Below are 24,120 nucleotides of genomic sequence, written 5' to 3'. Positions count from 1 at the left end.
ACCTTACCCCTCTCTCAAGTTAAGAAATATAAAGTCACGGTTTCTGCAAACTCTCTCTCTCCAGACGTAAAGCATTCAAGATCTACAATGCACGGTATAGATTTTAGCTTATAAAGTTCAATTTTTATAAGGTTAGTTTTGTTTATATATTAATTAATACATAGTACTTTGTTCACTATTGAATACTCATATAATCAATTTCCAATTCAGTGTTCAAGAATTAAATCAAAATTCTTTTAAATTATCTATAATATTTTGTCCTCTGAAAATTTTATCTCTTTGATTTTAATATATTGTGTTTTTTAAGCTATAGAGAGATTTTCTTTGATTTCTGCAAACTCTCTCTCTCTCTCTCCAAATGTAGGAAGCCCTAAACGCATGGTATAACATTCAAGATCTACAACTCACAGTATAGATTTTAACTTATAAAGTTCAGCTTTTGTAAGGTTAGTTTGTTTATATATTTAGTCCTTATGTTTAGGTTTAGGTTTAGGTTTTAAGAGATTTATATATTACTACTATGAGGCTGAATTTCCCGTGACATCAGTTTTATATTTTTTTATTTTTTTTTTAATTTGTTTTATGTAAGGTTAGTTTGTTTACATCAGTTCTTTATCTCAAAGATAAGACTTTTATTTCTACCGCAAGAACTATTTAGGTATGTATCCCTTGCAAGCACACATGAACTTAAATTGTCTTTTAATATATGCATGCTTTATTATTTTCTAATAGTTTTCCCGTGCATCGCACGGGTTAGCGACTAGTATTTATAAAAACCAATTCTGCAAAGCCCCACTTTTATAAGACTCTCACTGTTTCAATCATCACCAAGTAAAAACCAAAAGTTAAGAAACAGAGAAAAAAAAAGAAAAAAAAGCAGAGCATAGCTTTCACAAAATTGTAAGCAATTGTTGTCTTTCTCCGACCTCGGACTTCGTCTCTGTAAGTAAAACCATAAAACTTTTTTCCACCATTGATGTTTGACTTTCACTAATTTTTTTATTTTTGGTAATATATTAATTACATTTATTCATTCACGCAAAACACGCCGTCTTTGTAGTCTGTACAATACACTAGTATTAGTTATTTTTTTAAATATTTACATTTATTTATTTATTCATCCAAAACAAAAAAACAAAACTATATATATTTCTTCAAATTCTCTCTAGCGTTTGGATTGCTTGGCTAGGGTTTTAGGGTTTTCAGTCTCTAAAAACACAAAATGTATGTTTTTGAAAAGTTGAAAAGTGAAAACAGAAAAGAATAAGAAAGTAGTTTTTTTCTGGGTCAGTACTGTTTTTTATATCTGGGTTTTGAATTTTTTTCTTAAGGGTTTCTTGCTTTTCTTTTTTGGACAAGAAAGGTACAATTTTTATGTAGCAATGGAGAAAGTGGCTTCAGATTTAAAGCTATTAGATTTGAAGCAGAGTGGTTTGAGGAAAGCGTTTGAGGCCTTGAATGCTCAAGCGTCTTCAATCCTTATACTCACACTTCAATGGAAAGACTTGGAGGAACACTTGGATTCCACAAGGAAGTCCATTGAAACCCAGTTCAAAGAACTCGAGGAGCGCGAAAAAGAGATGGGTTTGAAGGTGAAACAATTGGGTTTAGTGCAGAGTGAGCTTGGTGCAAAGGAAATTGAATTGGGTTTGGTGCTGGAGAAGCTTCAGTTGAATAAGGAGCAACTGGTTTTAATGCAAAAATCAATGGGACGGTACTCTAGGGACCTCGAGTTGAAAAAAGAGGAACTGGATTGGTTGGAGAAGTCGTTTGAGGAGTGTTGTGACAAATTGGGATTGAAAGAGAAGCAGTTGGAGACCGTGAAGGACTTGTTAGATAAGTATAGTGATGAAGTCATGATGAAAGGGAAGGAAGTGGAGTTAGCGAAAAAAAGAATAAAAGATTGGGCTGAAAAGTTTGTGTTGAAAGAGAGGGAACTGTGTGGGGTTCAAAAGTTGATTGAGGAGAAAGCAATAGAGCTTAAGTCAAAGGAGAAACATTTGGAGTCTATCAAAATATTGATTGAAGAAAATAGTGAAGAGCTTGAATCGAAAGAAAAGCAATTTGATCAAATAGGGAAGTTAATCAAAGAGCGGACAATGGAGCTGAAAGTGAAAGAGAATGAAATTGAGTCTATTGATGGTTGCATTAAAGAGAGTTCAGAAAAAATTAAGTCAAAAAAGAAGATATTAGATTTGATAGAGAAGAAATTGATAGACCAGTCTAAAGAAGTTCAGTCCAAGGAGAAGCAACTTGATTCAGTCGAAGAATTGTATAGAAAATTTTGTGAAGATTTTGAGCTAAAACAGAGGGAGCATAATGCAATCCGAAGATCTATTGAAGAACTCAACGAGGAACTTGAATTTAAAGGAAATCAACTGAATTCTAGACAGAATTTGATTAAAGAGTGTGACAAGGAGTTCAAATCAAAACAGGAAGAGCTTAGATCAATTCAGAAAGCAATTGTGGAATGTTTTAAGGAACAAAAATCAAAGGAGAAGGAACTTTATTTGGTAGAAAAGTCCGTCAAAGAGTGCACTGATTCTCTTGAATCAAAGGAGAAGCAACTGAAATTTGTCCAAGAAACAGTGAATGAAGGGCTCAAAGAACTTGAATTGAAAGAGAAGCATCTTGCCTCACTCAAGAAGTCATTGGACGAACGTTCACATAATCTTGAAATGAGAGAAAGGCAAGTCAAAGAACGAGTCAAGGAACTTGATTTGAAAGAGAAACAATTTGATTCAATAAAAAATAATCTTGAAATGAGAGAAAGGAAAGTCAAAGAACGAGTCAAGGAGCTTGAATTGAGAGAGAAAAAATTTGATTCAATACAAATATCACTGAAAGAGACTATAAAAGAGAAGGAATTGAAGGGGAACACTAATGACCTTCCTTCTCAAGTGAAGACCAAGCAACATGAACACACACCTGCCAACAATGCTATTGTTGATCCTTACCCTGCATCTTTGAGATCCCACACCACCATGGATGGACGAAGTTTGCAGTTGCTCTTGAATAAGAATTTACAAAGGCATGAGATGGTGCGTGGTGAAGTCTCTACAATTCTTCAAACAGCATCTGACCCTTCGAAGTTGGTGCTAGATGCAATGCATGGGTTTTACCCTCCACATTCAAGGGAGGGAGATATGGTGTTTGATGTGAATATTATCAGGAGGAGTTGTATTCTTTTGTTAGAGCAGTTAATGAAAACCTCAAAAGTTGTTAAGCCTCAGGTGAGAGAAGCAGCAATGAAATTGGCAGTTGAATGGAAGGCAAAGATGAAAGTGGACAAAGATAATGGTCTGGAGGTTTTGGGTTTTCTGCAGCTCTTGGCAACATTTGGATTGGGCTCTGGCTTTAATGAAGATGAGCTACGGAGTCTTTTTCTCACTATTGATCAGCATAGACTGGCACCTGAATTATGTCGAACCCTTGGGATCATATATAAAGCACCTGGTAATCTCTCTCTCTCTCTCTCTCTCTCTCTCTCTCATATTTTTAATTTGATTTGCCTAAACTTCAAGGCTAAAATAGGTGATCTTAATTTTTTTCTTCTTTTAATCTATTGTGAATATTTGAATTAGCAATTGTGATGTCCCTAATGTTCTTTGAAATGAGAGGCTTATACATCTTTCTTATTTTATTTTATATGATGAAACCAATTTTGATAATATTTTTGCCCTCTAGACCTCACTGAAAAGCTTAAAAATGTTAATGACCCTTCCTTACGGGTTTGGGACTTTTTCTGTCATTATGTTGTGTCAGATTCCATTCCTTTGTGGAGCAGGACTGCTGCCATTGCCCTGGGACTGGTCATGGGATAAGTTTTTCTGCACATAGTTAATCCATTGGTTGTTGGCAGCAATGATATTTATTGCAAAATGCCTTGTTTGAACACTTTAATGTCTTATTAGGCGTTACCATTTTGAGATTTTATTGTTTAACACTATACAGTTTATTCATTCATCAGTTATTTAGTTATATTCCTGGGATGCTTATTGATTAACACACTATCTTCACTATTTCCTTGTCCTCCCCCACATTAATGTCTAACACAGCTAGTAATAAATTATGGTATAATTGTGATAATGATTGTAAGGAAATAATCCAGATATGCTGTCCCTTTCTTCCAACATCATCTCTAGTGAATCCAAGGCTTAAATTTGGTCTTTTAAGAATTTGGCAGTCCAAATATAACTTCTTCCTTGAGTTTCTGATGATTTGTATTGCTTGAAAGAAAATTTAATGCGATAAGTATGCTTTATATTCAATACAGAAAATTCTTATAAATTACCCACTGATTTCTATTCATTCTACCTGTCCAGTGGCCAGTGCTCTTCATTCCCAAGTTAAAATGGAGCAGCTTGAATATCTACCAGCCAAAAATGTTGCTTGTTCTTCTTCTGTAAATCTTCAATTAAATGCCACCACATATGGGAGTTTGCAGTTCCTGAATGAGCAACTGAATGGGGCTGATTTGACGTGCAACGAAATATTAGCTTCTCCTCAACTGTTATCGGATCCAGCAAAGCTTGTTTTGGATGTGATGCAAGGCTCTTTTCCTTATATTTGGGAGAAGGGAGACACAGGTTTTGAAGCAGGTATCATGAAGAGCTACATCTTAATGCTACAGCAGCTTAAGAGTCTCTCACCACAGATACCTCCACAAGTTAAAGAAGAAGCAATGAAACTGGCGGTTGAGTGGAAAATGAAATTCACAGCCAGTGCTATTAATTCTTTGGAGGTTTTGGCTTTTTTGCTGCTTCTAGCTACTTATGAATTGACATCTTCATTCAATAGAGAAGAGATTTTAAAGCTTTTTGAAGTTGTTGCAGAGTATAAACAGGCTCTAGAAGTATGTCAGACCCTTGGCTTCATAGATCAGATTCCTGGTATGTTTTCTGAATATTGAATCTACCCATCATCACTCCATGTGCATGTCTGTATATGTTTGTCCCTTTTTTTTGTTAGTAAGTTAAACATGCATCCAATGGGTCTTGAATCTTCCACCTCACCCTCTATCACATTCTTATGGGGAGGGGAAATGTCATTTGAGTTAGAGCTCATTGGCCCAACATGCCTTTTTGATTTGTAGTTTTTGTGCAATTTATAGCATTTATTTTCTAGGCTGGTTGAAACTTCTAGAATTCTGTTCTTGTTTGTGATTGGAAGAATATTGTCCTTGGGGTTCTTGAAGGGCTGCAGTTTGCTGACCTTTGCCCATTGATGAGATGGGCCAACTTGAGTTATTGATGTGCTGTGTACATTACTTACTTTTCTGACTGATGAGTGAAGAAACCATGCAATATTGATTTGTTATTTCTGTGAGAACTACTTTTGCAATTTTATTGATTTCAAGATTTGTTTCATGGGTCCATAACTCCATACATGTACAATTGAAGCAAGAATACTATGGTTTTGATGGTATGTTGTTAGGAGTATAGAGTTAATATAGTTTTTATATTTGGCTCTTTATTTTACAAGATTTATTATTTCTTTTTTCTTTTTTTATCTAGGGAAGATTGATAATTTTTGTAATTCCTACCAATTAAGGATATTTTAGTCTTTGAGTTATGCTTAAAAAATTCTAAGCGTGTGGGGTTTAGTTTCTTTAAGTACAAGTCAATTTTAGTTTGGATATTTTGATGGCGCAACCATAGCATGGTTAGAGAAACAATTTCCTATTTGGAAGTCTACGGTTAAGGCAAAGCTCAAGAATAAAGTATCCATAGTAGTGTATTAAGTTTTATGCTTTATATGGTCATTCTAGAGTTAAGGGTATTTTAGTTAGTCTACAATTATTGGGTATGGGCCATAGTTATGGGCCTTGGGTTTTCTTTATTATATTAATAAGTAAGTCTTATTTTGTTTACTTATCAAATATGTGTGGGTTTTGGTTTAATTTAAGGTTTGGTTTACTACTCAAAGTAGAAGTTTTCTGCTCAGAAAAGTTAGAGAGTTATGGTCTATATAGGTATCTTACTATACTCAAACAAGTCAGAGTTGATCAATAAAATATTGTGTTTTGAGTATAGGCAAGTTGGCCTTAGTATTCTGTTTCCTCCCTTTCTCTTCTTTCTTGTGATATTATGTTCACAAAACTGTTCATAAGTACTGTTCATTCACACTGTTTTTGTGTAGTGTTAACACTTACTGATTTGGAGAAATTCTATATCTGTTTCTCTCTCTCTCTCTTCAACCCAAAATTAAATATTTTTCCTTTTCTAGTGAACCCATATTCGTTCTCAAACCCTAATCCTTCTTCAAAAAGGTTCTAAACCCAAAATCTACAAATCTTCCTAAACTTTTTTTTTTTTTTGATAAGTAAGAAGAGAATATTATTAATAAAAGAAAAGCAAGAGAAACACAAAGAGTTCACGGTAGTGAACAATGGAAAAAAGAAACAACAAGACAAAAACAGCCCCTAATCTATTCTAATAGAAGAAATAAAATCCGTAAGGGTAGAACAATCCGAGAAACCCCAATATCGAGACCAATCAAAGAGGGTCCTCTGGCAAAACTCTAATAACTAAACCACAGTTTTCCCCTCATCCTTAAAAGCCCACCAATTCCATTCAGACCAAATAGCCCACATTAAACAGCTTGGGACCAAATCCCAAATATTAGAACTATGCTTCCCAAGCCAATGAAACCAACAGAATAATAAGTCTTCAATTGAACCTGGCATGACCCAATCGATCCCAAACAACCGAAGCATATACATCCACAAAGAATGAGCTATCGGACAAAAAAGTAACAAGTGATCCACAGATTCCGCATTACAACAACACAAATAACAACGATTTGCCAATGGGTGACCACGAAGCATAAGATTATCCAAAATTAGAATCTGACCATGAGCTGCTATCCACATAAAAAAAGCCACCCTTTTAGGAACCTTAACTTTCCAAATACCCTTCCAAGGGAAGGTGGGGAGAGCTGCATTACGAATCTTATGATAGAAAGACCGAGTATCAAACTTCCCACTGCCATTAAGATTCCAACAAAGCCTGTCACACCCTTCACCCCTAGGGATTCGAGTTTGGATTAAATGAAGAAGGGAGTAGGAAGCCGCCAACTCCCAATTATTGAATTCCCTCTGAAATCTTAAACTCCACACTCTGTCATTATCACCCACTGAAGGGCTTAACACATCAAAAATACAAGCCTCCTTATTAGCTGAACACAAAAATAACTAAGGATAAAAACTTTTAAGAGGGACATCCCCAGTCCACTTATCATGCCAAAAAAGAATATGAGATCCATCCCCCACCATAACAGAGAAATGCTTAGCGAAAGTTTCCCACCCTTCACTAATACTCCGCCATAACCCACAACCATGGGCCCTACTACAAGCTCTAGTGCACCAACCCCCTTTTCCCTCCCCATATTTCATGGCTATGACCCTTCATCACAGATGAGAGGTTTCATGGCCATACCTCCAAAGCCATTTCCCTAAAAGGGCCTGATTAAAAGATGCCAACTTCCGAATTCCTAAACCACCCAACTCACACGGTAAGCAAACCTTTTCCCAAGCCACCAAAGGATATTTGAAACACTCAACGGATGAACCCCACAAGAAGTTCCTTTGAGTGCGTTCCAATCTAGTAGCCACAGCTTTGGGGATAGTAAAAAGGGAAAGGTAATAAGTCGGAAGGCTTGAAAGGGTACTCTTCAACAAGGTGAGTCTACCACCCTTTGACAAATAAAGCCGCTTCCAACCTGAAAGCTTCTTTTCCATCCTCTCTAGGATCGGATTCCAAATGGAGGGTGTTTTATATAAAGTTCCCAACGGCATATCCAAGTAAGTCATAGGCAAACTGCCCACTCTGCACTGAAGGATATTAGCCAAAGACTGAATATTACGCACCTCCCCAACAGGGGCAATTTCACTTTTCCCCACATTCACCTTTAAACCTGTAAAAGCTTGAAAACAAGTCAAAGCTAGCCTAATAGACAGAATCTGCTCTCTAGAGGCATCACAGAAAAGAATGGTATCATCAGCAAATAAAAGATGAGAAACACGGATACCAGTAGAATTAATAGGACCCACATGAAAACCTTGAATGAAACCACCTTCCTCAGTTTTCTTCATGATATGACTTAAGACCTCCATGATCAAAAGAAATAGGAGGGGAGACAAAGGATTGCTTTGTCTGAGACCTCTAGAGCTACCAAAGAAACCAGCAGGAGATCTATTAACCAGAACTGAGAAGTGAATGGTAGAGACACAAGTCTTTAACCATCTCCTTCATCTATCCCCAAATCCCATCCTTTTTAACAGATAAAACAAAGTGTCCCAATTCACAAGCTTTCTCAATATCTAACTTACACACCATCAGGTGCGACACTTCAGTCTACTGTCTAAACATTCGTTGGCAATAAGCACTTAATCCAAAATTTGTCTGCCGCTAACAAAAGAATTTTGTGACTCTGAAATAAGATTATCCGGCACCCGTCTCAATCTGTTAGGTAAAACCTTGGACAAAAGCTTATACATACTGCCTACTCAGCTGGTAGGCCTAAAATCTTTAATATTCAAAGCATTATTTTTTTTGGGAATTAGAGATAGAAAAGAAGCATTCAAAGACCGTTCAAACTCTGAGCTCCTATGAAAATGATCAAAGAAAGCCATGACATCTATTTCCATAACACTCCAGCATTTTTGAAAAAAAGCCATAGTGAAACCATCAGGACCTGGGGCTTTATCATCCTCCATCTCTTGAAGAACCTTTACCACTTCCTCCTTAGAAAAGTCCCTCTCTAATTCAAGCCGCTCGTCCTCTTCAATGCTAGTAAACTCTAATCCATCCATAGAAGGGCGCCAAGTATCTGACTCAGTGTACAAACTCTGATAAAAATGGACCACCTTAAACCGCACCTCTTCCTCATCCTCATAGAGGACATCATCCACTTTTATACCCCGAAGATAATTAGTTCTTCTATGGGAGTTTGCAACTCGATGAAAAAAGTGAGTATTATTGTCCCCTTCCTTCACAAATAAAAACTGGGACTTTTGTCTCCAAGAAATCTCCTCCAAAGAGGCAAGATGTGCAATCTCTCCTTTAATCTAAGTATGCCAAGTTTGATCCTCATGAGAAAGGCCTGACAGGTCCTCCCTAGCATCCGAACCCAACAATTCTGATAAAAGACATTTCTTCCTAAAGGCCAAATCCCCAAATTCCTCCTTATTCCACTTTTTCAAGTCCTCTTTAAGAGCTTTTAATTTACGACCCAGAATAAAGCTAGGAGAACCCGAAAAGCAATACCCATTCCACCATTGCCGAACCCTCTCTACAAAACCCTCTTCTTTCAACCACATATTCTCGAACTTAAAGGCACTCTGGCCTTTATTAACATTACCCGCCACCACCAACAGAGGGCAATGATCAGAAACTACATGAGGGAGAACCCTTTGAGACACGTTTCCAAAGTGATCCACCCAATCCACCAATGCCAAGGTTCTATTAATTCTTGACATACAATTTGACCCCGAATCTCTAAACCAAGTAAAGGAAGCCCCTTCAAGGGATAAGTCCACAAGGTAATTAGCCTCAATAAAGTCTGAAAAAGCAAACATTGCCGGACTAAAAGCCTCACAACCAAATCTCTCACTCGGATATCGAATGGTATTGAAATCCCCAAAAACACACCATGCCGAATTCCACCTGGAGTGCATCCTTGAGAGTTCTTCCCACAGAGCACCTCGTTGAGAATCCTTATTAGGCCCATACACTCCTGAACAAGTCCATACAAAATCATCTACAACCCCTTGAATAAAACATTAACAGAAAACCGCCCAACAGCACAATCAACTTTTTCAAAAACTCTCTTGTCCCAAACTAGTAACACCCCCCCTACAGTATTGACTGCATCTAGAACAACCCAATCCAGGAATGGACTACCCCAAAGGCTTCGAACAACAAAAGAGTTTAAAGAAGACAGCTTAGTTTCTTGAAAGCAAACTATATCACACTTCCACTCCTTGAGAAGATTTTTACATACTTCTCGCTTCTGAGGATTATTTAATCCCCTAACATTCCAAGATAGCAATCGTAAACTCATTTAAAACTAGTAATCGCCCCATACCTACTGAGAGGTCTCTATTCCTCCCCTTAGATGCTACCCCATCATAATTAATAGAGGAAAACAAACCTTTGAGTTCCCTAAGCCCTTTCTGCTTAGAGTTCACATTACCATTAGAAGACCCAACACTAACAACATCAACACAGTCTTGTTTGAGAAGACAAAACAGAGCCAGGCATTGATCTTCATGCTTCACAATAGGAAAACCCACAATTCTACAAAAAAATTTCATCAAACTACAAACCCATTTCGAATTTCCCCCGCTGACCCCCGAAACTCTCCCTCATCACCTTCCTGGATCACCTCTAACTTCTTATGTCCATTGGGATCCCATTTAGAAAGAGGTGAGCATTCCAAAAAACCATTCTCATCCTCACCATGAAAAAAATCACTAGGATTAACCACCCTGTGCTTCCACTGACTCAGTAGATGCTCAGGCCCATCCTAAAGCAACTCAAACCCACCCACTTGGCTTGGCAACACAGGCTCAGCATTAGGACTACTCCAATCTCCTCCCTTCTCACTTGAATCCACCATAAAGTCATCTCTCCTCCAAAATAGAGACCCTCCCCACTACCTAGACCTGACAAAGGAGAAAAAGAGTTATGGGTAGCATCGGCCTTGCCATCACCAGCTATCGGAGTATGGGTCACGTCCCCCATCCTTCGATTGGTCACCACCGTGCCGGAAAACCCAAGAAAGGACCCCACCGTTGCACTCGCCGACGTCGCCGCTGTCACCGGCGACCCGGAAACCTCCATCGTGCTCGTTGGAACCGCTGCTGGCACCGGCGACCCAAGAACCTTCCTTGAGCTTCCTCTGGAGCTCTCCCCTATAGCCCACGAAGCCTAACCCTCAAAAGAATCCTTTAAGGCCGCAGGTTTGACCAAAGTGCCCTTAAGTGGAGAAACAGTATCCACGGGCTGGGCTTGGGCAAGCCCACCAGAATGTTTAATAATTTCTGGCCCGCCACTTACATCCTTGGACCAACTGAAATCCTTTGCATCCAGGTAAGTCACAGAACGTTTCCTGCCCTCCATTTTGCACACTCTCAAAGCCAAACAAGCAGGGGTCAACTTAAAAGTACAAGTCCGCGTGGGTCTGCCATTAATGACTGAGACTTTGCCTTTTAAAACTAAACCATTCTCTACATGGCCTCCAGGAATCCTGTTCTGCCCCAAGATAGCTCCAAATTTTTCAAAATTCCTAAACTTACGCTGATGACCAACAGTAGACAAAATTTTCCCACTCCGGTCACCACCAGCAGACTGACCACCTCCACCACCACCATTTTTGGAGGATGCTTCAGCCATAGAAACTAGTTTAGCACCAATGAAAAAATCCCTCATCTCTCTCTGAAACAAAGACCAACTTGCACGATTGGAACTTGTTGATATCATAACACCCCCTCAGCGAGCCCTGCCAAAGTATTCAGCTATGACCACAAAAACACCAGCCTTATTCGACCTCCCACAAAATTCCAACAACTTATTTTTATCCCGGAACCGTTTGCACATGGAAACTTTCCCCGGAACCCAATCACGAATATTAGCAAAACAAGAAAGGATCCACTCCAATCCTTTACGTCCTACCCAGATAGTATGCTTGAAATGCCGGCTGCTCTCATGAATAGCATACGAATCATGTCGCCCATCATTGAAAGAAAAAGAGAAAAGCTTTGCATCAATACAGGAAGGAATCTTTCTACCCCCCTGAACCGATACAGTGGGAGAGGTATAATAAGGTTTGAAGCTGGTTTGGTGTCAGTTTTAGGTAGGGAGATAACGGTATCAGTTTTAGGTAGGGAGATAACGGGTAACAATGGAGGTGTAGGCACAGAAGGTTTATTAGGCAATGTGGATGGTTGTAAGGGGTGTGACGGTAGGCAAAAACTAGAAGGGATAGAGGGATGACAAAAGGTGTATGGAGGTAAACCAAAAGGTGGGAGTTGAGATGGAAATAGAAAAGGATAGGGAGGGAGGGAAGGAAAATGTGGTACAGCCGGTGGTAGGAAGGGGAAGAGAGAGGGAGTAGAGGAGGGGGGGGGGGGGGGGTGGTTGATGGTGTGGGGGAGGGGTGGGGGAGGGAGAGACATCAGCTTAATTCGATATCAACCCACCACAAGCGCACATAGGCAAGTTCTCCCATTTGTCCTATATCATTTTTGTTAGGTGTTTAGTTTGCTGTCATTTCTATTATGTGTTAATTGGGTCTGCCTGATGCATTTATCCATACCGGCTTCTGTTATTTAGGTGGTGCTTTTATTTTAATCATATGCGTATTGGAACTTCTATGGGGCAGTTTGATTAGCCTGCAATTTTTTTTTACATTTTACAGATTTTATTAAGAATCTTATTGAGAGGAAGATCTATATTAAGGCTGTTAGATTTATTTGTGCCTTCAAGTTGGTTGACAAGTTTCCACCAGTACCACTCTTAAAAAAATACTTGGAGAATTCAAGGAGCTCTACAAAGAACTCATGCAAGAGAAAGAAATCACTTGAAGAAAAGGTATCCTATAGCTATCTTCCTCCTTTTCCATGAAATGCCAACTTCCTAGTCTAGATACTTTTGCCCATCTTACACGTGAATGAATGCTCGCAGGATAAGGCCGCAAATAGAGAAATAGCAGCTCTAAGAGACGTATTGGGATGCATTACAGATTACAACCTTGAAACCCAGTTCCCTCCCAAGGACATTGAAAGACGTGTTCTTGAGCTTGAAAAGCTAAAGGCCGAAAGGAGAAATGCTGCATCAACCTCTGCCATCGAAGTTGGACCAAAACAGCCAGATGTGAAGAAATGTGATAATAGCGGTTCAGCCCGCAAGCAGCAAGTGCAGCCGCAGAATAGAAACAAACGTGCTCGAACTGCTGTCTCCACTGTCAGACCCCATGCAATGCCAGTTCCTGCTCATGGAGGCCATGGGCATTTTGGTTATGCTGGCAACTACAGTCTTTCTCCTTATTTGGGTGCTGGGCAGCAGTTTGTTAGAAATCATTACTTGTTTCATTTCTGACCTAAAGCTAAGCCATAATTTCACAACCTAGATATGCTCACTGTAACAGTCCAATGTATAGTTGAGTAATTTTGGAAAATCAGTGTATAGTGGTAGCCTTGGTTAACCGTTTAACATCTTAGTACCCATCATCTATGAATCACTTTATAATCCAAACTTTTGTAGTGTAGAGAGGCTAGACATGAGTACATGGTAATAGAAAAATTTTGAAACCTTTAGTTTTGCATTATGTATGTATCATTTATGGTCTTTAATGGGTTGCTTATACGTTATGGTAAGTCTACTATTGGAGAATCAATTGGGTGAAAGAATGGCATACATACCAATGATACCATTCATTCATGATTAAGTGTGCATGTCAATATATGGTTTTCCAAAGTAGTCTAGTCCCTCACTAAAGCATTAGGGAATTCTTTCAATGATCTATTTGGATGGCCATTTGTGCAACAACTTGGTTTTGAAAGTATCTGACTACAAAAGATAGTAGGCTTGTTGAGTATGGACGGTGCTCAGCTGTGGATCTTTCATCTTACATTTTGTCGTTACTGTGAATGGGCTTACATGAGAATGACCCATCCTACTAAAGGAGACTACTTGAGTCACTGAAAATGAACCAAGCTAATCATGATCAACTTGGGCTCGGCTTGATAAAAAGTTTGTTCATGTTTGTTTATTTATAAATAAGTCAATCTTGAGTCTTAGTTTTAGGCTCGTTTCATAAACAAGCTGAGCCTAAGCAAGAAAATTTGTTCATGAACAAGCTCGTGAGTTATTAGGCTTGATACACAACAATTTAAGCATAGACTCATTTATCAGTTTATATGTGTTAGCTAAATATACTCATTATACATATTTTAATAATGACATGGTCAACATGAGACCACTACTATATTACCTTAATTTTTTCCTTCCTTTAAATTAATTAAGAACCACTTTAAACTATAGTTACATTTAAAAATAAATAAATAATTAAGTAAGCCACATATGATCCTTCCCTATCAATCATTTATAATAAAGTTATGAAACATACTAGTATTTTCTCATTCATAATAGTTACAAATAGGTATTTTTCTAGCCCTTCACCATCTAACGTGAATGTAAAAATTGTATTTTGAACAATTGTTGAAGCTGTAGACAAGGAATGATGAATAAATGAATTTAATTATGTAAATTATTAATTTGAATAATAGCTAATCATAAGTAAGACTTGATGCATGATAAAATGAGTATATTATTTTTTTTCTTCTTAATTTTGGAGATTTAAGCATTTAATAATGTAATTTTTTTTAGATTTCAAGCTCAAAAACTTGACTTGAGCTCGAGTTTGAGCTTGATATTAAGCTTGAGTTTGGCTTAACTAATTAATCAAGCCAAGTCAAGCCAAGCTCAAGTTTTTTGACTTTCCCACGAGCTCAAGCTCAAACATTATTTTTAGGCTTGTCACAAGCTCAAACCAAGCTCGAGTTTTTGATTTTTCTTGACGAGCCAAGCTTGATCAAGCATTACTCGACAAAGCTCGGCTCGTTTACAGTCCTATACCTGACCACCATTAGGTGAGGAAACATTTCGTATTTGAATGCAAGTAACATCAACAAATTCAATTTGACCAACTTTGTCTCTTGTTATCTAAGATGTTTGGACTAGGCCAGAGAGCTTGTTATGGTAATCTCAATGAGTGAATTGTAATCAAAATTCTTATTGTCAAATATACTTTGCATTATTCATGGACCCTTTTTCATTGGTGAGTATTGCTAGAATCAAATACTCACTAGAATCAACAAACAATTGCCATAGCCTTCTCTTCAAAGAGGAAAAAGTACTAATCCGGGGGAGGAAAAAATACCAATCCCGGGGCCATCCCCCTCACCATCGCACTCACACCTTTAGATTTTTCAGAGAACTCAATTTTCAATAGATCCAACTGACATCTTGATCTTCATCAAATCTAATAACTTAATTTTCTTCAAATCTTTCAAGTCTTTACTTCAAATTACTAGTCTCAACATCCTAACTCGCTCCACAAGATGATATGATGGAATTGACAGTTTAATTGTCTTTTATCAAGTAGTAACCCAAGTCTTATCATTTGACTTGGGTTGGAATTTTTCGAAACTCAAAACTATACTAAAATTTATGGACAAAACTAGAATTTGAACTTTCCAAATAGAAGGAGGGAATAAAGAAAATAAATTTCATGTAAATCCAAACTAACACCCACTAAATATTAACAAGATATCAACAAAAAGAAAAAAAAAATCAACTAAATCATCTAACAAAATGGAATTCAATATTCTTTTAAATTCTAAAATATTTGAATGGGTCACGTGGCCATTTTAGTTTTAGAGGGGGGGGGGGGGGGGGTTCTAGTTTTAACTCTCAATTCTTGAGGGGTCAAAAATAAAATATTCAAAATCTTAAAACCAAATGTATATATTAAACATTTAAACTGTACAAACTTCGTCAAATTGGGTCAAGAGAAAAGATTGCGATCACGCTATTCACGTTATTTTCCCTCCTTTTTCTCTCCAACCAAAAACACCTGTTCAGTTCTTCATTCCCCAGAACACAACCACCTTCTAAGTTTTCTTCGATTCTTTCACATCAAATGCGAATCACGCTATACATTTATACAATGCGCGGTTAGGTTTGTTTACATATTTTCTCCAATGGAGAAAATCACAAGGGAATTGGAGGCGGCGGAGTTGACGAAACAGAACCTGCGCAAAACGCTTGACCAAATCCACGACTGCTCTTCCTCAGTCCTTTTGCTCTCACTCCAATGGAAGGACCTAGAGAACCACTTCGAAACCACGCGCCGCTTTCTCCTGGAGCTCGAGTCGAAGGAGGAGGAATCCGGTGCGTTTCGGCAGAAGGAGAAGCGGTTCGGAGAGCGCGTTCGGGTGTTTGAAGCGAGGGAGAGGCAGTTTGCGATGAAGGAGATGAGATTAGGCGAGAGATTCGAAGAGTTTGGTGAGCGTTTGAAGAGGTTTGAGTTGAGAGAGAAACGGTACGAAGAGTTTGAGGCGAAGGAGAAGCAGTTTGGAGAGCGTTTGAAGAGATTCGAGTTGAGAGAGATGAAATTGCACGAGAGATTTCAAGGAGTTTGATTCGAAAGAGAAGCGATTCGCGGAGCTTGAGTTGAAAGAGAAGAAATTGAATGAGAGGTTCAAAGAGTTTGATTTGAAAGAGAAGAGATATGGAGAGCGCGATCGAGAGCTTGAAGCGAAAGAGAAGCGATTTGGAGAGTGTTTGAAGAAAGTTGAGGAATGGCATAAATTGCTTGAGTTGAAAGAAAAGAGAATAAGAGAGATCCGAAGAACTCGTGTTGAATGAGAAGAGAGATATAAAGAGCTCAAGTCGAAAGAGAAGAGATTAGAAGAACTTGAATTGAGAGAGGAGAGTATTGAGCAGAGATCAAGAGATATCGAGTTGAAAGAGAAGCGGTATGTAGAACTTATTCAAGACTTCGAAGCAAAAGAGAAACGATTAGGAGACTGTTTGAAGGAATTTGAGGAATGGCATAAAGAACTCGGGTTGAAAGACAAGAAAATTGAAGAAAGAAGTGAAGAACTTGTGTTAAATGAGAAGAAATATGAAGAGCGAGTCAAAGAGTTTGAGTCAAAAGAGAAGCATTTCAAAGAGACGATTAAGGAGCTTGGATTGACAGAGAAAAGGTTCACTGACTGCCTTCAAACCCAAGTAATTACCGAGCCCTTAGCAGAGCCCTTAGAAGATTTTCTGGTTAACGATGTTGATAATAATTCGTCTTCTTCTGCTGGTCCTCGATTTTGTGTAAAAATGGGTGGAAAGAGTTTGCAAATATTCCTAAATGAGCGGTGGAAAGAGCACGATTTGATGAGAGATGAAGTGGCTGCTGCTCTTAGATTATCATCGGACCCTGCAAAGCTTGTTTTGGATGCAATGGAAGGGTTTTATCCTCCACATTTGAAGAAGGGAGACGCGGAGTTTGATGAGAGATTGTTCAAGGGAGTTGTTGTCTGTTGTTAGAGCAATTGCTGAACAATGAAGTCTTGTTGAGAATATATGCAAGCATAGAATTTCAAGCCTCAAGCTTCTTTAGTGACTCGACCATTCCTGCCTAATCATTAGGTTAATAGAAATCGGCATCTTCAGGTTTTTCTAGGAAAAGGTTTCTCTTAATCATTGTCTTAAATTGATTAAAGTAATGCTTAATGTTAGGAATTTGCTCAATTAGTCTTAAAAGTATCCCCTTTCCCATGGTTAGATGGAACCTGTTACCTGTATTTTCTGTTTTGTGTATACCAGGACTCATTCAAAATCTTATTAAAAGTAAGCAGCTCCCTGGGGCTATTAGGTTGATTTATGTATTTAAGCTGGCCGACAAGTTTCCACCAAGAGATCTCTTGAAGGATTGCTTGAAGTGTTCAAACAATTCTTCTAAAAGTTTTTTCAAGAAGAAAAACAGATCACCTAAAGCACAGGTAAGTTTTCAGAACTTTAAGAGCAGCATCACTTTTCTGAAAAAACGAAAACGAAAGGCTATGAAGAAAAAAACTAAGCTGGCCCTTGGCAGCAAGGAACATATTGCTCCTGTCACTCCTGCTGCTGCTCCCATCCCTGCTCCTATTCCTACCTTCATTACGGAAAATAACCTTACCTCCCCATCAACCATTGCCAAAACCACTAGCCATGCCCCTGCCCCTGCCTCCTTGACTCCAGTGCAACAGCATAGCGGTAGTAAGCGCCCTTGGGTAGCTGTTTCAGCAGACGCTGCACCAAATACTTCCAAAGGTTCCACCTCAACTGCTCACTTAATAGAACTGCCTCATCAGGAGACAGCAAGCTTGTTCAGCAATAAAGGTACACCCTGACTGAATACATTAGTTACACATCATTATATTTCACATGCTTGCTAATATGCTAATTATTTGGTGTCATTTGGTGGGCATTGAAACGTACTTAGTGTTGGGTCCCAAATAATATCATCACAAATATTAGCAATCCAAAATAACATAGAACAAACTCCGAATAATTTCACTATTATTAAATCAAAAACAATATCTCTTGTATATGTCTCACAGCTAAAGAAAAATCTCTCTCTTGTTTTTCTTTGCTCTCATACACACTAATTATTTCTCTCAAAGGCGGCAACACTTTGCTCTCTCCTCTCTATTTTCTTCTTCACGCACAGCTCTCTTTTGGCTGTCTTCTTTTTCTCTAAGCGGCTCCCTCTTGGCTGTGCTCTTTTCTCTTGTGCAGCTTCCTCTCTTTCTGTCTCTTCTATACGCGGCACACCCTAAAACCTAAGAAACCTTATCTTTATATGTTAACCCAGCCGCCTTACACACTTACTACACATGGATGCTAATTCAACTAGAATTAGGATGCTTGCAAGTCACAGCCAGAACAAAACAAGTCCATAGATGGGCTTTAATGCTATGTGGGCTGGACATGTGCACATGGTGCACCCAACACTTAGGACTTTTGATTACAATGATGGCTACTTTTGATAGCATGTGATTACGGACAATCACAAGAACCTGAATATTGTAATAGTAGGCTATTATATAAGTGGGTTTGGTTCACATCTTTCAGTTCCTTTGTTTCACCACATAATTTAATTCATCCATCTATTATTTGAAAACTTTTTTGGTCCTAATTTCATAGATTCTTGTCTTAAAGATTTTGTTTTCCAAAAATTTCTGATTACATTCTTTCGTAGTGTTATGACTATCAACAGATTGCATTTTAAAGTCTCTAGACACACACACACACACACACACATATATTTGGATGAAGTGAGTGATTATTTCATTTCCAAGGAGAAAAAAAAAAGATAGTAAAATCACAATAACAAGCAGAGATAAGCTGCGAATTACAAACCTATCCACATCAACCAACTAGCTCAAACAACCTACACAACTCTTGAACAGAGCTCTCTTTTACATTTGCATCATTATTGAAAAACCCCATTGACTACACAGGACACATTCTTTGATAGAATCTCTTATCTTCTTGCAACATTGCTCTCACATCTCTTTAATCAATCCGACAGTCTGCTTCTCAGTTCTTCCTTGGTCTTCATGGATTCTCGCATTTCCTTTCAACCATGGTTGATAAATTGTGGTTGCCATTAGCTATTCTGCAAAATATAATGTTAAAGTTTCTCCTTGTAAGGAGCTGAACACTCAACTGGATAACATCATCCCACCTCCACAAATCCAACTTATTGCCAAAAGCCTTGTAGCTCAATTGGTTGGCACTTTTTGGCGTTTCTAATGAAGATATCCAGGGTTCATATCCCTCCTTCTCCAATTATCGAATTATCACAAATCCAGCTTTCCCAGATAGTCCCAAGACTTGCAGCTAGATTCTCTGGCCAAAAGCACATAAAAAAAATACATGATCACAGCTTTCCAAATGATTTCTGGAGAAAATGCATAAGCAATTACCATTGTATTCCCATTGGACCTACCTATCTTATGCAGTTAGCCTGTTCTTAATTGCTAATCAGCACATAAACAAACGCTAAGAGATGGCTTCTGAAAACAAGATTAGTTTCCACTATTCCTCCACTGAATGCTTGACTCTTATCTCTTCCCAAGCTGATCTACAAGAAAAATTTCTCGATGCTGTTGGAAGCCGCTTCACAGCATCTCCTTGAGCTAGAGTTACATGAAAACAGCCCTCATGAATCCTGACCACATTCTTAGATTTTGCAGGAGCTTGCTTCCAATCCCCTTTATGGACACTAGAGATTTTTCAAACAATGTGTTACCAGCATCATAAAATATTTGATGGCCATACTTAGGGTTCAGGCCACCATGCGGGTGCCAATTATCATGCCATAGGATTATAGGAAAACATTTCACCTATCCCCACATCAAGCTTTATCAATGGCCTACTTTGCTTTCTGATGCATAGAAGCTTTCTCCACCCCCATGTGCAGTCTTGAGGGACTCCATCTGCCCAAAAACTTCTGCCTTGTAAATAATGATTCTCCCAAGCAACTGAAATAGTACCAGATTTAACAAAAAGATTCCTCATACATATCATCATTGCTGCCTTATTCCACTCATTCAATCTTCTCAACCACAAGCCACCTTCTCTACAGATATACATTTAGCTAAGTTCATCATGTTATGCTGTTTGAAATTCTGATTATAGTCTCCTATTCATTGCTTTCTGTTTTACAAGAATTCTTGTTGGCTGCGAGGAGTTTTCGTGAGAGGCAAAGTATGGTTTCACCATCTTAAATTCACCTTCTACATACCCAAGTTGAGAAAGGAATATAAACATGGAACTTTGCTTTAATCTCTTCTTCTTGATTTGTTGCTGTTATCTTCTCTTTTCTTTCCTCTTCCAGTAATAGAAATGCATGCAAGAATTTTCCAAGTTCACAGGCTTCTGTTTAAATGGCTTAAGATGTTGTCTGTTGTTGACAGGCCCCATCCCTTCCTCTCTCCCTGCATTAAGCTTCTAGGTCCTGGTTTCAGTGTTAAGGGTGATTGTTAGTTTAAGAAGGTTGTTTCAGTGTGCTTATTCTATTGACCATCACTTTAAATATCCTACTTATCTGATCCTGTCCTTTTTCCTGGCATAGATTTTCATGCTTCCAATGATACTTTGGTCATCACAAGAATACTTGTGTATGCCTTGCATGGTTGCGAGAATGACTAACAAGACCATTTACACCTCCTTTTCTTTTCTTTTGGCTTAATGGAATGAAAAACATTATCTTTTATGAAGGTGAATTTTATCATATGATTCATTTTAATGCAGAAAGTCTCAGAAAGTCAACAAGGAAAACTAACTAATGTTTTGATAAATTAGCTAGCTTTAGAATATTGCCTGTTCGTTCTTCAGCATTTTTTGCATGATTTGAGTGATATCAAGAATAAAACCCAGGCACATTCATGGTCATGAACTATTGTTTAATATGTGGTATGCAAAAATTTCTGTTGAATATCAAATTCTTTGTCTTACTTGTTTAGTGAGCAGCACTGTTCATTCCCATGTAAAGAGTGGGCAATTGTCAAAGGAAAGTACCCCATTGGACAGCAGAGAGGCTTCTTTGGCTGTGAATCCTCAGCAGGATCCTAAATGTTCATCTGTCAATGAGGATGGAGAGATATTGAGATCATTACTTAACAACCAAGTGGAGTATGATTCGATGCGAAGTAAAGTTTCTGACGCTCTTCAATCTGTACCAGATCCAGATAAGCTTGTTTTGGATGCAATAAAGGGAATTTATCCTTCAAACTTAAAGGGAGATGAAGGCTTTAAGTTGGGTGTTTCTAGAAACTTCATTTTATTGTTGAAACAATTAATATTTTCACCCCAGATGAAGCCTCTGGTGAAAGAAGAAGCCACGAAGTTTGCAAATGATTGGAACTCAAGATTGAAAAATAAGAGAGATGATCCTTTGGAGGTCCTGGCCTTTCTGCCATTTTTAGTAGCCTATGGGTTGACCTCTTCTTTTTATGCAAATGAGATTCTTGGTCTTTTGGATACTGATGTTTGGCATAAAAAGGTACCTGATTTATGTCAGGTCCTTGGCCTGACAGATATCATGCCTAGTAAGCTCCCTCTCTCTCTCTCTCTCTGTACCCATAAATCATTTGTGTTAAATTCTGTTCATATATTTTGAAAACTTTTTCATTTGAATGGGTGTCATTCCTCCTTCATGCAGTACAGTAATCCTTAGCATCACTGCCTTCACAGAAGGAACTTTCAATGGGACTTGTACATCACTGATTTACATCTTCTGCAAGCTTTTGTTTTGTGAAAAATTTTATAATGGTCTTTAAAATTTCCTGGTTCCTATTTCTTGTATATCATTTGCTTTTGCGGAATTTGTAATGTGTTCGAATCAAAGATGGAAGAAGGGTACTATATGATTGAGAAATTTAGAAAGGAAAGTTTTTAGGATATGTAATAAGAACCTGAAAGGGTGAAAGGTTTTATCTGAACTGTTATTAGATCCCTTGAAGTGATGCTTAAATGTAATGTAAATTTAATATAAACACCACTTGTTTTCCCTGTGATGATATTGCATTTCATCAAATGTTACCAAGCGATGCAAGAAATCTTATAGAGAACCTATATGGGTTTCCTTTCCTTTGGTTTTAATTTAGTTTCAGTGAAGATATCTTTTCCTCATGAAAAGAGGTTTTCCAGTTGTTAAATTCTTTCCTCTATCTGTCATGTGATATTTGGGTTTTCCTTTCTTTTTTATTTTATTTTTATGTCATTCATTTTCCTTTCGTGCAATTATTGTCATCATTGTTACATTGATTAAAAAAAAGGTCATACCCAATATACAATGCTCCCACTTCTGCGGGTTTTTAATACTAATAGTTCCTTTATTGCATGTAATAGATTTCATTCAAAATGTTATCAAAGAAGCTATTAAATATATCTGTGCACTGGAGGTGGTGGACAGTTTCCCACTAGTACCTCTTTTAAATGATCATTTGATGAATTCCAAAAGAAAAGCAGAGGACTTATGCAAGGAAGGAGATAAGTCACTTCCAGTTCAGGTATTTTCTCCACCCTTTTGTTTATGTTTGTATGTTCTTCTTGGTCAAACATTCAACCACCTTCCTCTTGTACATATTTGCTCGTGATTGAGTAAAACTTGCTTACAGCTTATGGGGATAAGCAAAGAGTTAACTGCTTTAAGAGCCGTACGCAGCTGGATTGAAATTTACAAGCTTGAAGATGAAAACTTTCCTGAAATCCTTGAAAAGCACATTGCGGAACAGGAAAAGCAGCAGGCAGAGAAAAAGCATGAGTATGACTCCTCCAATGTCAAAAATGGACCTCGTACTAGATCTAAAGCTACATTACTGCAGCAGCATCAACAACAACAAACAAGCTGTAGTCCCAAAACTTTGGGGTCGGAGATGGATCCTCAACAAACTAATCAAGTTTCGACCACAGCACACTGAGCAGATATGTATTGCTCCTACAACCATGATAACTGCCACCTCTGCACCATCCACCCTAACTTCTGGCAATACTCCAAAGTCTGAACCTGAAGAACACAGTGGAAGTAAGCGTCATAGGACAGAAGTTCCAAGAGAGGCTCCACCAATCTCTGCTGTTGGTGCCACTTCTTGTTTTCACTCTATGCAAACCCCTAATTGGCAGCCACCAGGTTTGTTTATGGACCAAGATGCACCATACTTCAACACATCAGCTAGACATTATAGTTTGTCAGGCTATCCTCTGCCTAATGTACATATGAACCCATACATTATTCCTGATTACCCTAGGGAGGCACTTAGGATACCTGATTATTATGATAGGCCACTATCCTTTGGTGGCCCTGCGGATACAATCAGGGGACCAGGTTTGTACAATTATCCAATGCCTTATGGTGGCTATAATTTACCGCCGTAGTACCTTCTTCTTTTGGACTTAAAAACATTTGCGTTTGGAAAGTGCAAAAAATGCCTACTTCTTAGGATTTTTGAGCTTATTTTAGCTGACCCCCCACTCAAAAAAACTTTTCCCTTTATTTTCTACAGCACTTTCAGCAAATAAATAATTAGTTAAACGCATCCAAATGCACTCACAAGCTTGTCCATTATTCTTACAGAGTATAGGCTAAAATTCACTTGTTAATTGCTGTTCATTTCCTTCAATTTTGCTCTATGAAATGCATAGAAGAAATGATTATACAATGGTTTCCTCACACAGTTGTGAAACCCTGTCCTTTACTTACAAAGTATAGGATTAAGTTCACTTGTTGACAGCTGTTCTATTCCTTTTGTTTTGCTATATGAAATGCATGGAGGGAATGATCATACAATGGTTCTGTAAGAAGGGAAGTAAAAAAGAAATATATACATTTGCCTGAATCATATTTATACAAAAAAAAAAATAGAAATCTTGAATCACCTTTTTGGCTCTAGTTACTGAAGGTTTGGTAAAACAGCACATTTAAAATATGTTAGTTGCTTCAATTGTACTGCTTTGATAACCTAGAACAACTTAACTCAATTATACTGTCGTACAAAATTATGTT

At 38.0% G+C, this 24,120-nt stretch overlaps 3 protein-coding genes across 3 annotated transcripts; all 3 read left to right on the top strand.

Annotated features, from left to right (window-relative positions):
• The first annotated feature begins 820 nt into the window (after positions 1-820).
• LOC126717231 (uncharacterized) lies at positions 821-13,321 on the top strand. Its single transcript, XM_050418702.1, has 5 exons — positions 821-942; positions 1,364-3,456; positions 4,326-4,892; positions 12,424-12,596; positions 12,690-13,321. Exons 2-5 carry the CDS (start codon positions 1,383-1,385, stop codon positions 13,101-13,103), a joined length of 3,228 nt encoding a protein of 1,075 aa, XP_050274659.1. The 5' UTR covers positions 821-942; positions 1,364-1,382; the 3' UTR covers positions 13,104-13,321.
• Positions 13,322-15,769: 2,448 nt separating this feature from the next.
• LOC126719301 (FRIGIDA-like protein 5) lies at positions 15,770-17,111 on the top strand. Its single transcript, XM_050421871.1, has 2 exons — positions 15,770-16,151; positions 16,441-17,111. Exons 1-2 carry the CDS (start codon positions 15,770-15,772, stop codon positions 17,109-17,111), a joined length of 1,053 nt encoding a protein of 350 aa, XP_050277828.1.
• Positions 17,112-17,296: 185 nt separating this feature from the next.
• Positions 17,297-23,038, top strand: LOC126717230 (FRIGIDA-like protein 5). Its single transcript, XM_050418701.1, has 4 exons — positions 17,297-17,945; positions 21,080-21,664; positions 22,467-22,627; positions 22,736-23,038. Exons 1-4 carry the CDS (start codon positions 17,297-17,299, stop codon positions 23,036-23,038), a joined length of 1,698 nt encoding a protein of 565 aa, XP_050274658.1.
• The last annotated feature ends 1,082 nt before the right edge of the window (positions 23,039-24,120 follow it).

The sequence above is a fragment of the Quercus robur genome, chromosome 3 (genome assembly GCF_932294415.1).
Source record: "Quercus robur chromosome 3, dhQueRobu3.1, whole genome shotgun sequence".
Lineage (NCBI taxonomy): Eukaryota > Viridiplantae > Streptophyta > Magnoliopsida > Fagales > Fagaceae > Quercus > Quercus robur.
Note: the sequence above shows the minus strand (reverse complement) of the source record. Positions and strands in the feature narration are given on the sequence as shown.